Source organism: Megascapheus bottae, chromosome 8, assembly GCF_031878675.1.
Source record: "Megascapheus bottae isolate mThoBot1 chromosome 8, mThoBot2.hap1, whole genome shotgun sequence".
Classification (NCBI taxonomy): Eukaryota; Metazoa; Chordata; class Mammalia; order Rodentia; family Geomyidae; genus Megascapheus; species Megascapheus bottae.
Window position 1 is genome coordinate 13,153,049 of NC_143516.1, and position 12,912 is coordinate 13,165,960.

The 12,912-nt window shown below is 38.7% G+C and overlaps 1 protein-coding gene across 1 annotated transcript in view; it reads right to left on the minus strand.

The window, feature by feature from the left end:
- Nucleotides 1-259: 259 nt before the first annotated feature.
- Adgb (androglobin) overlaps nt 260-12,912 on the minus strand; it is a 99,624-nt gene continuing 86,971 nt past the window's right edge. Inside the window, exons 34-37 of the mRNA XM_090337995.1 lie at nt 8,918-9,130; nt 4,151-4,244; nt 2,637-2,820; nt 260-561 (exon numbers count right to left, since the gene is read on the minus strand). Of these exons, the coding sequence (XP_090194121.1) occupies nt 367-561; nt 2,637-2,820; nt 4,151-4,244; nt 8,918-9,130 (686 nt within the window). The 3' untranslated portion in view covers nt 260-366. The remainder of the gene's footprint in view (nt 562-2,636; nt 2,821-4,150; nt 4,245-8,917; nt 9,131-12,912) is intronic.

Consider the following 12,912-nt stretch of genomic DNA (forward strand, 5'->3'; position numbering starts at 1 on the left):
TATTAACATTTTAAAGACTTTAAAGTATGAGACTAAATTTCTTCTAATGACAATAGCTATTTTTGTCATTATGGAGTTGTTCAAATATAATCCTGTTGGCTCATTCATGATCTTATATTGCTACTAGCTAAAAATCCAGACTACGTTTTCATTTTATTGTACTTTCAAGATCTGCTATTGAAACATTTCAAATGGAAGACTTCAAACACTAACTTTCTGAGAAAAACTAACACCTTAATAATAAAGTGGATAAAGAATATTTTAAGACAATTTCTATTTTTAATTGGCCTAATAGTTTTTCAACAGATACATTAATCACTTAATTTTTTTTTTGCCTCTGTAAGAGAAGTCTTGGTCATCTCCTGGTTACTTTTTCTTTCCTTTCTTTTTTTTCTGGGGGTCTGGGCCCGTGGCCTTCCTCTCCAGAGCCTTCCTTTCTGATTCCACTGCAGCCTCCTGAGCAGCCAGCACTTCCAGCCGCAGGCGCTCAGCCTCTATCAGCTTGTTCCGATAATCTTCCCGGATGCTGAAGATTTTCGCCCTTGCTTCATCTAAGGCATCCTAGTTGCAAAGAAAACCGCAGGCAGATCAATTCCACAAATATCAACATATGTTCTCAGGAAAAAAAAAAACAAACAAACAGTAATACTGTTCCTTTACCCCATCCTTATGCATGATATTCTTAAGTATCATCATTAGATTATTCAAGGTAAAAATGAGGTTATATTTATAAATACACAAAACAATTGGCAGTGTGAGGCTTAGGAAAGAATGAGTGAAAAATAAAGGCAGAATAGGGGATAAACTGTGGAACTGGTAGAGATTTAAGTATATCAACTACCTGCTTTAAATGAGTTCAGACATAATCCATTTCTAACAGAGTAACTATGCTCAATATATTACTAAAATCACTTATTATATTCTAGCCCTGACACAGTATACCCAAGAAGTCTTCAAAGAACTTCCAAATAATAATTCCTAATTGATTCACTTTCTTATCACTTCCAAGCACACCAATTGTCAATACACAGCCAAGTCCAAGATCATTTCTTGGTCCTATTCCTCAGGCCAACTGAATTTATTTTGGTTTTTGAACGTAACTGTCATCTGCTCACTAGCTGTCCTTTATCTGTCACCTCTGCTGATTTTCCTTTACATCTCCACCTCTTAGTACAGAAGTGGTCACATTGTTATTTACAGTTCAGAATGGATGTAATCAGATAGTAAGGATTAGTGAAGTAAGGATTTCCCGAAGAGAACTTTCTAGAGATGCTGGCTCTTCTTTCATCTTGAATTGTTTGAGCATTTTCCCTTTGGGGCAATAGGCATAGTATGTTGAGATGTTGGCGCAACTGGATATTGGACTCAGATGTCTCATAGCTTTTGGTGATACAAATATACTACATCTGTCCTCATAAAACCAGATTCTCTACATCAAGCGTATAAGCAGAAGATGAGATAAATAACATGTAGAGAAGGCCAAGGGAAGGAGAGGAGATGGGGAAAGATGGAAGGAGGAAGAAATAGAGGGAGGAAAAGAGGAAAGGAGAAAAAAGGGAGGGAGGAAGAGAGGGAGAGGGGGAGAGAGGGGGAAAAGAGATAGAGACAGCGACAGAGAGACAGAGACAGCGAGAGAAAAATAGCTTCAGTCCAAACTAGGGCATTATCTTTTGTACTTTTTTCATATATTTTTATTGTAATTAATAGAAGGGTTACATGATATTTGCCAGATAGAAGGTGCATTAATTCCCATACATTGATACCCTTTCACATGTCTTTTGTACTTTTGTTTATCACACTTAGACGGGGTCTAAACTCAAAGGTGTGATAGTCATTTTTTTTCCTCCATCTCACTTCCATTATGTTAGCCTGGTTATCAAACACACACACAAAAAAGAACAGCAGCCATGAAATTTCCTTTTGTCTGGACATTTAAATTGTTTCTTACATGAAAATTCGAATCTAAACAATTTCAATATTCATTGATTCACTGACTAACTGGCTTATTAAATGCACTTCAGGTAAGGTAAGATAATCTCTTTAACAGGATCTGGGGAAACAACTGTGAAACCCAAATCAAGTCTGTCATATGGAGTTCTATGAAGTCTAGATTCTAGTGGACCCAGACTAAAAATGTCTTCTTTATATATGAATAAATAATGTGTTCCACTTACCTTCGTGTTGAATGACTAAGAGAGAACACGTATAGAATAAGTGTTTTGAGAGAAACATTGAGCTGGGCATGGTCATGTGATGCCAAGGTGCTAGGTATGAAAGAGAGGTCTCTCCGTTGGTGAGATGGTTGATGAGCTGAGGATGTAAGCCTCTGGCTGACTGGGGGAAGGACATTCAAGGGAGATGTTCTAATAAAGAAGAGCACAGTGATTTGCTATTCCATTGGCACTGCGTTGATAAATGTTTCCCAATCTTCTGGGTGGTCACATCTTGTGGATTAGATCACTAAAGCTGCAGTGACCCTGTGTGTGTTTCCTAACACCCCTACGTTTGACGAGGATGTCTGTAATTGACTGGAAACATGGCTGTAACATATTCTTATCCAATAGGAGACAATGTCCTCATTGGTTAAAAGACGCACGGCATGTCCACTGTGACTCTCGTAGCGCTCCTGAACTTACCCGCATCTCTCCATACATGTCCACAACTTCATCCTTCAGCTTACACCGCTCTTCTTGATCAATGTCTCTAACGCTAAGCATTCTGGTCCTGTATTGCCGAAACTGATGAATTTCTTCAGCCTTCTGCATTGCTTGCTGATTGCTTAGCTCATCTGTCTGCATGGTAACATCTTCTCTTGTTCTCCTTGGTTTAAAATCACCAAAAGCAATACATGAATCATTTGAGAACTTGGAATACATTTTACTTTAGGATTCAGAAATTTGAAACCACATCAACAGTGTTGTGGTCTGAATCAAATTCTCAGCAACAGAAAAAAAAAATATCCTAATAAGCCAGGTGCTTGTGGCTCATGTTTGTAATCCTAGCTACTTGGGAGGCTGAGATCTGAGGATCACAGTTCTAAGCCAGGCCAAGCAGGAAAGTCCATGAGACTCTGTTATCTCCAATTAACCACCAGGAGTGGTGTTATGGCTCAAAATAGTAGAGGACTATCCTTGAGCAAAAGTGCTCAGGGATAGTACCCAGGTGTTGAGTTCAAGCCCTATGGCTGACAAAAAATAAAGAAGGAAAAATATACTATTGATTGTTAAATGGGCTATGCTAAATAAATCACTGATGTAAGTTGAAACAATTCTGGAAAATATAAATGCAGCAAATATGAACATCATTATATTTGACGTGCAAATGTAAAAACTGAACTATGTGACTCGAGGGTAGGGATAGGAGAGGGAAAACTCAGGGAGAAAACTAGAAGGGGTAACAGTAATCAAGAAGCATTGTACTTATAGCCTGACTTATGGAATTGGAATGCTTCATACAATTACTAAATAATAAAAATTTTAAAAAGAAAACATCAGTAAACTTGGAAATACAACTTGACAAAGTGATTATGGGACATTCCACCTCCTGTTTTCCTTCTGAGTTTATGTAGTTAAATGCTTTTGATAGTGCTTTTCAAACATATAAGTATGCCCAGCAGATTTATCTCTATTACTACTTTTACACAGTTCTTTTGTTTTGGGGGAGGTAGGTTGTGGGACTTGAACTCTGGGCCTGGGCACTGTCCCTACACGCTTCAGCTCAAGGCTACTGCCCTAGCCCTTGGGCCAGAGCGCCACTTCTGATTTTCCAGAGGTTAATTGGAGATGAGTCTCACGGACTTTGCCAGTGCCCTTGGCTGGCTTTGAACCACGATCCTCAGTTCTCAGTCCCCTGGGTAGCCAGGATTACAGGCGAGCCACCATACCCAGCTTACCTAGTTCTTAATAAAATTTAATCTAAATTTAAAAAGATAGTAGATATAATGGAAATTTTCTGTATTTCACCTTTTCTTAATAAAACTTCAAATTCAAAAGCCATGTGAGTGCTTTTATGATTGTTTTAACAAGTCCGTTTACCTAATTTGAAATCCACACTGATGATGGGATAATCATTTCATCTGAAATTTTGTCCATTGGCAACCTGTGTTGTGTGGACACAATTGCTTGCGTTAGTCATGCTGTAGAAAACTCACCGTATGTATTGATTTAAGTCCACATGTTCTAGTGCTTTGCGAATTACTTGTGGAGATGTTTCCAAAATTGTGGGGGATCTGGAGTGAGACCCAGCTGGAAAACAAAGACATAGGTTTCCAAAAGTTCATGTCAACCTACTACCGATACTGTCCATAGAACAACTCTCTCCCCACCTGAGATGAGTGATGGCATATGTACCAATTTTAACTAGAACTTTAAGACAACCTTTGGGGCAGAATAGATGTCAGAAGTTTTTTTAAATGCTGTGAGACAGTAGAGCTTCCACCTTGTAAGGTGGTACCCCTGCGAAGTTTAGGACATAAAGTCAAATTCTGTCTGTTGGGACTGTCCGTGCTTCTGGTCATATGCTGAGCCAGGGACAAACAGATTGACTCCCTAGGACTGCTTGAGTGTACGTACAACCCTGTATATGGGTGTAGACTTCCAAATACATAAGAATATTTGGGGCTTATATAAAAAAAGAATATTTGCAGCTTATCAAAACCCACTGTGGCTGTTTTGTCACTCAGACAGCCCTGGTTAATTATTTGGTGATTTCAGAAGGTTGTGATACTGGCCTCCCTCAATTGTGTGCCACAAAATTCTATTGCTTTCAGCACTGTTGATGGGCAGGGAACTTTCTCATGGAGCCTTGGGGCACTGATGCAGGGCTGCCTGTAACTCATGGCCCCCTGACATTGAGAATAATGAGAGAACTCAACAGTACTTGGCCAGGAATCCCTTGCCTATCCTAGGTGTGATGGAGAGACTGATGGATGCAAGGACTTAGCAGATACATCCTGTACTGTTCAGGTGTGCCCAGTGCAATCACATGAGCTCTTCTAAGAAAAAGATCGGTGCAGGCAGGGGAGCAAAGACCAGTGATTGATGAGAGAGCCCGAGACAGACAGACAAGCAGACAGACAGACAGACAAGCAGACAGACAGACAGACAGGCAGACAGACAGTCAGGCAGACAGACTTCAAGAAGGCAGGCACCAGGCAGGCAGGCAGGCAGACAGACAGACAGACAAGTTGTTGGCCTTTAAAGGAGGTAGGAGACCCTAGAAATTGAAAAAGAAAAGAAATTCTTCTTTCTAAAACTAAAATACAAAGATAGACACAGTGGCATATATCTCATAAACTGGAGACAGCATTATGGATTCATAGACTGTCTCAGAAAAACCAAACACAACTATAGGACACAAGTTTGTGTAGACTCAATTTATTTTACGTTTAGGATTGTTTTAACAGCATGAGAAAACTAATATAATTAGGCTTATTCTTGTTTTTTTAAAAAATATTTTTATTGAGTTGCATGCTTTCAGCTCATTTGAATATTTTACAAATATTTCAAATCAGTGTTTTCCAGCTTGTCATTTGGGGACAGGTTAGGAGTTGTGACAAGTGTTGAGTTTTCACTCTGTCATTTGGAAGTCACTCTACCCACTATTTCATCTTGTCTCTACTAGTATGGTATAATAGACTGTATCAGTACTGAAAATTGATAAATTCACAATGCCTTTTTCAAGTTTCAGGTACTCAGAAATGTCACTAAATGAAAATCTTTTAAAAGTAGAAAAGTAATCCAAATTTCTTTTTCATTAAAAAAATGTACATAAGTCTATTAAGTACTTGTGAAGAAACCAAGCAGTCACATAATTCCTGGCTCTCGTCCATGAATAAAATATAAATTCAATCATGTTTTTCATTTTAGAGCATGAAACAAAGCAGTCCTAAAATATCAGCCTTTTGATAACAGCTATTCTAAGAAGCAACACTTTTCAATCATGATTGCTAAGAGATCATACTTCTAAAATTTCATGTTATATATTTTTATTGTAAAAGTGATGTACAGAAGGTTACAAAGTTACCTAGTAAAGAAGTGAGGATAATTCTTTTTTTTTTTAATTTCTGTTTTTGCCAGTCCTGGGCTGGGCTTGATCTCAGGGCCTGAGCACTGTCCTTGGACTTTCTCAAAGCTAGAGCTCTACCACTTGAGCCTCAGCACCACTTCCGACTTTTTTTTATGTATGTGGTACCAAGGAATTGAACTGGGGTCTTCGTGCATGCTAGGCAAGCACTCTACCACTAGGCCAAACTCCTGGACCCGTGAAGACAATTCTTGTTGAACATTGTTCCCCCTCTCTCATTTTCTCCCCCATCCCTTCCCCCTATCAAAAATTTCTTAAGAAATGTATCTATTAATTCTACTTCTGGTATTTCAGACTTGGGCCATTTCTTTTATACACAAATTCTGTTGGATTTGACTTAGAAGAACATATTATTTTTTATCAACCAGAGGTGTGGGATATGTGATGGCTGAAAAATATGCCTGTTAATTTTCTTTTGGTGTTTTTCTGTTTTCATTTTCTCTTGGAGGAGCCCATTTATCTTTAGGTTCTGTATCTAAGCTCTTGAGTATCAACTCTGCAAAGTAATTCTAGGTATCTCTACTACAGGCCGTTCTACTTTATTAACACTAGCTTAACATATCCTTGCCATGACCTATGACCTCTTACAGGATGTTCACGTCGAAACAGAAATGCATCTCATCAATGTGGTCAACACTTACCTGTGCTTTCTTTCTTGGTGCTCTGCTCAAATTCTTCCTTGCCTGCTATGCTCGCCCCACTTTCAGTGCTGATGGATTTTAGCAAATCCTTCGAGCCCTTGGGTGTCTGCCACTTCTTCAACTGCAAATTCCCTGATTGTGTTGCTGTTACATCTTTGTAGTCTATACTCTGATTACTCTGTGCATCTTTCATGATAAATGATGGTGTTTCTCCTACAACATGACATGTATATTATTGACAATGCTTACACTTGGTTAAATCCCATGTGCAAAAGAATGGTACAGGGCATGCTCACTGGAGCACGGACTGGGAGGAGAGGACTCCAAAGCTTTGCACCTTCTAATCTGAGCACTAGCAAGACAACCATCGGTACCTCAAATAATGATGTACATAGACCAAATAGGTAGAATGGAAGATTTCTCAGGATCTTAAAACATAAATGCCAATGACACCCCTAAATTCAGGGGTGGAGGGGTTGGCTGTTGTAAAGGAGAGCCTAGGCAAAGTCCACTAGCTCAGATGCACAGGGAATTCTTTAATGCTAGATAGGGTACTTTTCTTTGGGCAGGGACACTTAATTAAAATACGACTAATTAAACTAGGAACATTATGGCCTTCAAGATCTCTGGCTCCTTGTATTTTTTTCAGATGAATTTCTTAAATTCAAGTATTCTTAAAGATGTAAGATGGATTCATCTTTCATTTCTAGACTCTATTTCCTCTTCCTCTTGGGCTCCCCAATTCCCCTTTCTGCATGCCACCTCTCCCAGGATGGAAGGGTACTCTATTTTTCCTCTGATACATCTACATGTGATCCATTCAGCACCTCTTGCATTTTATTTCCTTTCAATTTTGCTTCCTCTCTATGAGCCAAAAGTCTGTCACAGGCCTCTGTTTTAAACATAATAAAGGTAATGGTCTCTATTAAAGGAAATCTTCATCCTATGAGGCTATAAATCAAACCTATTTTTCCATCATCTTCAGAAATTTCAGCTATTTTCTTATCACATTTGTTTGTTTTAACTCTAGGAAGTTTGTTGATGGAGGTGTGATATTCTGAACGAGTTCTAGCTGTTCCTTCAGCTCAGGCCTGTATTATTGAGACAATTAATCCATTACAAACACAATCAGGAGGCAAAGATTCAGCCTTCATTTCAGTGCTACTCTGATGTTCCGAAGAATGATCCTAAATCCCTGGTCATATGTATTTACAACCTGCCAGTGCAGATACTTATAACTCATGTGTGCAAGAAACAAGAAATCGGAGAAGTTAGAATAACAAGATGTAGGAACAGCTTCTGGGACATTATGATAATGACTCTGAAAGTGAAGGGGAGGAAATGGGATGCTAGCTTGTAAAACACATTTGGGAGAAAAAGGAATCGTAGATTCTTCAGTCCAGAGAAATGAACATGATGTCTGGCTAATAAGCTTCATCAGAAAGATTTTGGAGAATGTGAGGCACATTTTTGGCATTGACATGGATATAAAGACGACATCCACTGTCTAAATCAGGTGGGATATCAGGATGTCACTAGGAAAAAAAAATATTATCACCTAGAGCCCAGGTTGAGCTGGAGTTGATTTTTCTTTTGGCAGTACTATGATTTGAATTCAGAGCCTTGTAATTGTTATGCAGACAATCTACCACTTGAGTCACATGCTCAGACTTTTAAATTTCATTATTGTTTTCAAATGATTCCTTTGTTGGGGCCAGTTTGGACCTTGATCCTCCTATTCTTGCACAGTGGAGGTGATTGGTATTGGCACTTCTGTCTCCAGCTTTTCATTTGTTGAGATGAGTCTCTACAACTTTTGCACAGGCTGACATTGAACAAGACTCTTCTGATTTCTACTAAGAAGCTAAGATTATAGGGATGAGTCACCATTCCTGGATTATTGTTGCTTTTGTACTCCATACAGTATTTCAGGTCTTCTGGATGTCTGAATGGTGAGGAAAGCTGAAATCATGAAGAATACTGGGATGAAGGTTCATCCAGTGGAGAAGAGCGGGAGGCTGACAGACGCTTGCTATGAAATTCCCTTAACTTTCTGGGAGAAAGAAAACTGGTTAAAATGAAATGTTACTTTATTAACATTAGCTTAACATATCCTTGCCATGACCTATGACCTCTTACAGGATGTTCACGTCGAAACAGAAATGCATCTCATCAATGTGGTCAACACTTACCTGTGCTTTCTTTCTTGGTGCTCTGCTCAAATTCTTCCTTGCCTGCTATGCTCGCCCCACTTTCAGTGCTGATGGATTTTAGCAAATCCTTCGAGCCCTTGGGTGTCTGCCACTTCTTCAACTGCAAATTCCCTGATTGTGTTGCTGTTACATCTTTGTAGTCTATACTCTGATTACTCTGTGCATCTTTCATGATAAATGATGGTGTTTCTCCTACAACATGACATGTATATTATTGACAATGCTTACACTTGGTTAAATCCCATGTGCAAAAGAATGGTACAGGGCATGCTCACTGGAGCACGGACTGGGAGGAGAGGACTCCAAAGCTTTGCACCTTCTAATCTGAGCACTAGCAAGACAACCATCGGTACCTCAAATCATGATGAACACAGACCAAATAGGTAGAATGGAAGATTTCTCAGGATCTTAAAACATAAATGCCAATGACACCCCTAAATTCAGGGGTGGAGGGGTTGGCTGTTGTAAAGGAGAGCCTAGGCAAAGTCCACTAGCTCAGATGCACAGGGAATTCTTTAATGCTAGATAGGGTACTTTTCTTTGGGCAGGGACACTTAATTAAAATACGACTAATTAAACTAGGAACATTATGGCCTTCAAGATCTCTGGCTCCTTGTATTTTTTTCAGATGAATTTCTTAAATTCAAGTATTCTTAAAGATGTAAGATGGATTCATCTTTCATTTCTAGACTCTATTTCCTCTTCCTCTTGGGCTCCCCAATTCCCCTTTCTGCATGCCACCTCTCCCAGGATGGAAGGGTACTCTACTTTTCCTCTGATACATCTACATGTGATCCATTCAGCACCTCTTGCATTTTATTTCCTTTCAATTTTGCTTCCTCTCTATGAGCCAAAAGTCTGTCACAGGCCTCTGTTTTAAACATAATAAAGGTAATGGTCTCTATTAAAGGAAATCTTCATCCTATGAGGCTATAAATCAAACCTATTTTTCCATCATCTTCAGAAATTTCAGCTATTTTCTTATCACATTTGTTTGTTTTAACTCTAGGAAGTTTGTTGATGGAGGTGTGATATTCTGAACGAGTTCTAGCTGTTCCTTCAGCTCAGGCCTGTATTATTCAGAGAATTAATCCATTACAAACACAATCAGGAGGCAAAGATTCAGCCTTCATTTCAGTGCTACTCTGATGTTCCGAAGAATGATCCTAAATCCCTGGTCATATGTATTTACAACCTGCCAGTGCAGATACTTATAACTCATGTGTGCAAGAAACAAGAAATCGGAGAAGTTAGAATAACAAGATGTAGGAACAGCTTCTGGGACATTATGATAATGACTCTGAAAGTGAAGGGGAGGAAATGGGATGCTAGCTTGTAAAACACATTTGGGAGAAAAAGGAATCGTAGATTCTTCAGTCCAGAGAAATGAACATGATGTCTGGCTAATAAGCTTCATCAGAAAGATTTTGGAGAATGTGAGGCACATTTTTGGCATTGACATGGATATAAAGACGACATCCACTGTCTAAATCAGGTGGGATATCAGGATGTCACTAGGAAAAAAAAATATTATCACCTAGAGCCCAGGTTGAGCTGGAGTTGATTTTTCTTTTGGCAGTACTATGATTTGAATTCAGAGCCTTGTAATTGTTATGCAGACAATCTACCACTTGAGTCGCATGCTCAGACTTTTAAATTCTATTTTTACATTTAAAATTTTATATTTAAAATTTAAAATTTTGTTTTCAAATGATTCCTTTGTTGGGGCCAGTTTGGACCTTGATCCTCCTATTCTTGCACAGTGGAGGTGATTGGTATTGGCACTTCTGTTTCCAGCTTTTCATATGTTGAGATGAGAGGCTCTACAACTTTTGCACAGGCTGACATTGAACAAGACTCTTCTGATTTCTACTATCTAAGAAGGTAAGATTATAGGGATGAATCACCATTCTTGGATTATTGTTGCTTTTGTACTCCATACAGTATTTCAGGTCTTCTGGATGTCTGAATGGTGAGGAAAGCTGAAATCATGAAGAATACTGGGATGAAGGTTCATCCAGTGGAGAAGAGCGGGAGGCTGACAGACGCTTGCTATGAAATTCACTTAACTTTCTGGGAGGAAGAAAACTGATTAAAATGAAATGTTACCTTTTTCAGTTGACACAGTTTGGCTAGGCTCTTGCTATATATTTCCTGTTTGGGATGGCTATTCGCTGAAACAGCAGTGGGAATACATAAAATGTGATGTTTCACTTTTTTCATTTTTCCAAAACCATATTTAAACTTCTATAACTTTGATTGTTTCATATGTTTAGAAAGGGCAGCATTTACTGGCATGAAAAGTTGTTTTTGATGAAGAAAAAGGTATGATTTGTTTTGTTCAAGGCTAAGATAACATATAATATGTGTATATATATAAAGTAATGCATATGATATGACTATAAAGGGCAGTTGCTTCTGAAATCTTAAGGCTGGGATATTTTTCTTAACAAGAATTTTGTTTTCACTGTTTTAGATCCATTGACCATGAAGAAAAAAACTGTAAATCTATCACAACTTCTACATCAGGAAGACATAGTTTCCCTATTTATTAATTGCAGATAATAAGTCATTATATTGTTTTAGATAAAACGCAGAGATAAAAGAGCATGGGAAAACATAGAAATAAGAGGGAAACATCCAGTAGTCACAGTTTGGTTCTTTAAAAATATTACTGAAATTGATATATGCCTATAAGCAAGACTGACCAAGAGAAAAGAGAAGGAACACAGTTTAATCCAACAGTTTACAAATCATTTACAAAACACAATTTACTACACCGGATGACAAGAATTCCATTCTTACGCAGTCGGACATATGAAGCACATACTGCTTTATAGAGAAAGTGGCCAGAACGGGAAGGAGGAAGGCCTTGGCAGTGATGTATGTATGTCTCTTTCTGACGGGTTCCTATGTACATAAATGGTTATGCAAAAATCAATATGGATGCACTACTGAAGTCAGCACCTTGACTGCATGTGTGTGTGTGTGTGTGTGTGTGTGTGTGTGTGTACGTACAAGCACGTGTGCATGCCTGTGTGTGTATGTATACACACATGTATGTCTGTGTGCATGTGTTGACAAGACCAGCACTCTCTGAGTCTTGTTTAAAGCAAAGAATTCTCATTGGTCTGATGGTCCCAATTTTAAGAAAGATTCCTACTGAGCTAAAATCTCCCTACCTCTGATGCCCAAAAAGCATCTCTTCTCTCACCTTTGATAGCAAAACAAATTCCTTGAGACCTTAGCAAATTCCTGGTACTTTCCCATGTATTCCTTCACCTATCTTTGGGTAAAATCTTGACTTTTCTGCATCCAAGATGAATTCTAGCCCCCTTACTTCAGTAGTATTGGATAATCTTCCCTGCTTGTAACTAATATCCATAACACAAGAACAGTAAAGGATATCTCAAAGGTCAACTACTGAATTGTATTCACCTTTACTTTCTGGCATGTTAGATTCTAATGATTACAGGAATAATGGTATTATTTCAAATAGTAGTATTTCAAATTCCAGATTTGTTCCTTTCTAAATATATGATACAGCAAAAGTAAAGTACAATGGAAATATTAACATCTGCCTTATAGCTATAGTAGGCACCAAGTGAGGTTATAAAAATATTAGAGAAAGCCAGATACCAGTGGCTCGTGCCTATAATTCTAGCTACGCAGGAGGCTGAGTTCTCCCCCACAAGACTCTTAACTCCAATTAACCATGCAAAAACCAGAAATGGGGCTATGACTCAAAGTGGTAGATGTCTAGCCTTGAGCAAAAGAGCTTAGGGACTTTGTCCAAGCCCTGAGTTCAAGCCCCACAACCAATATCAACCACAAAAAATTAGAGTGCTCAGCTGGGATAATAGAGTGAGGGTGATCTAAGCTATCTATAATATTCTGTGGGAAGAAGGGCTGATACCCTCAAGATGAAATGTGACCAGGGAGGCCACTCCCTCTTGCCTCCTTAGACTCCCCGG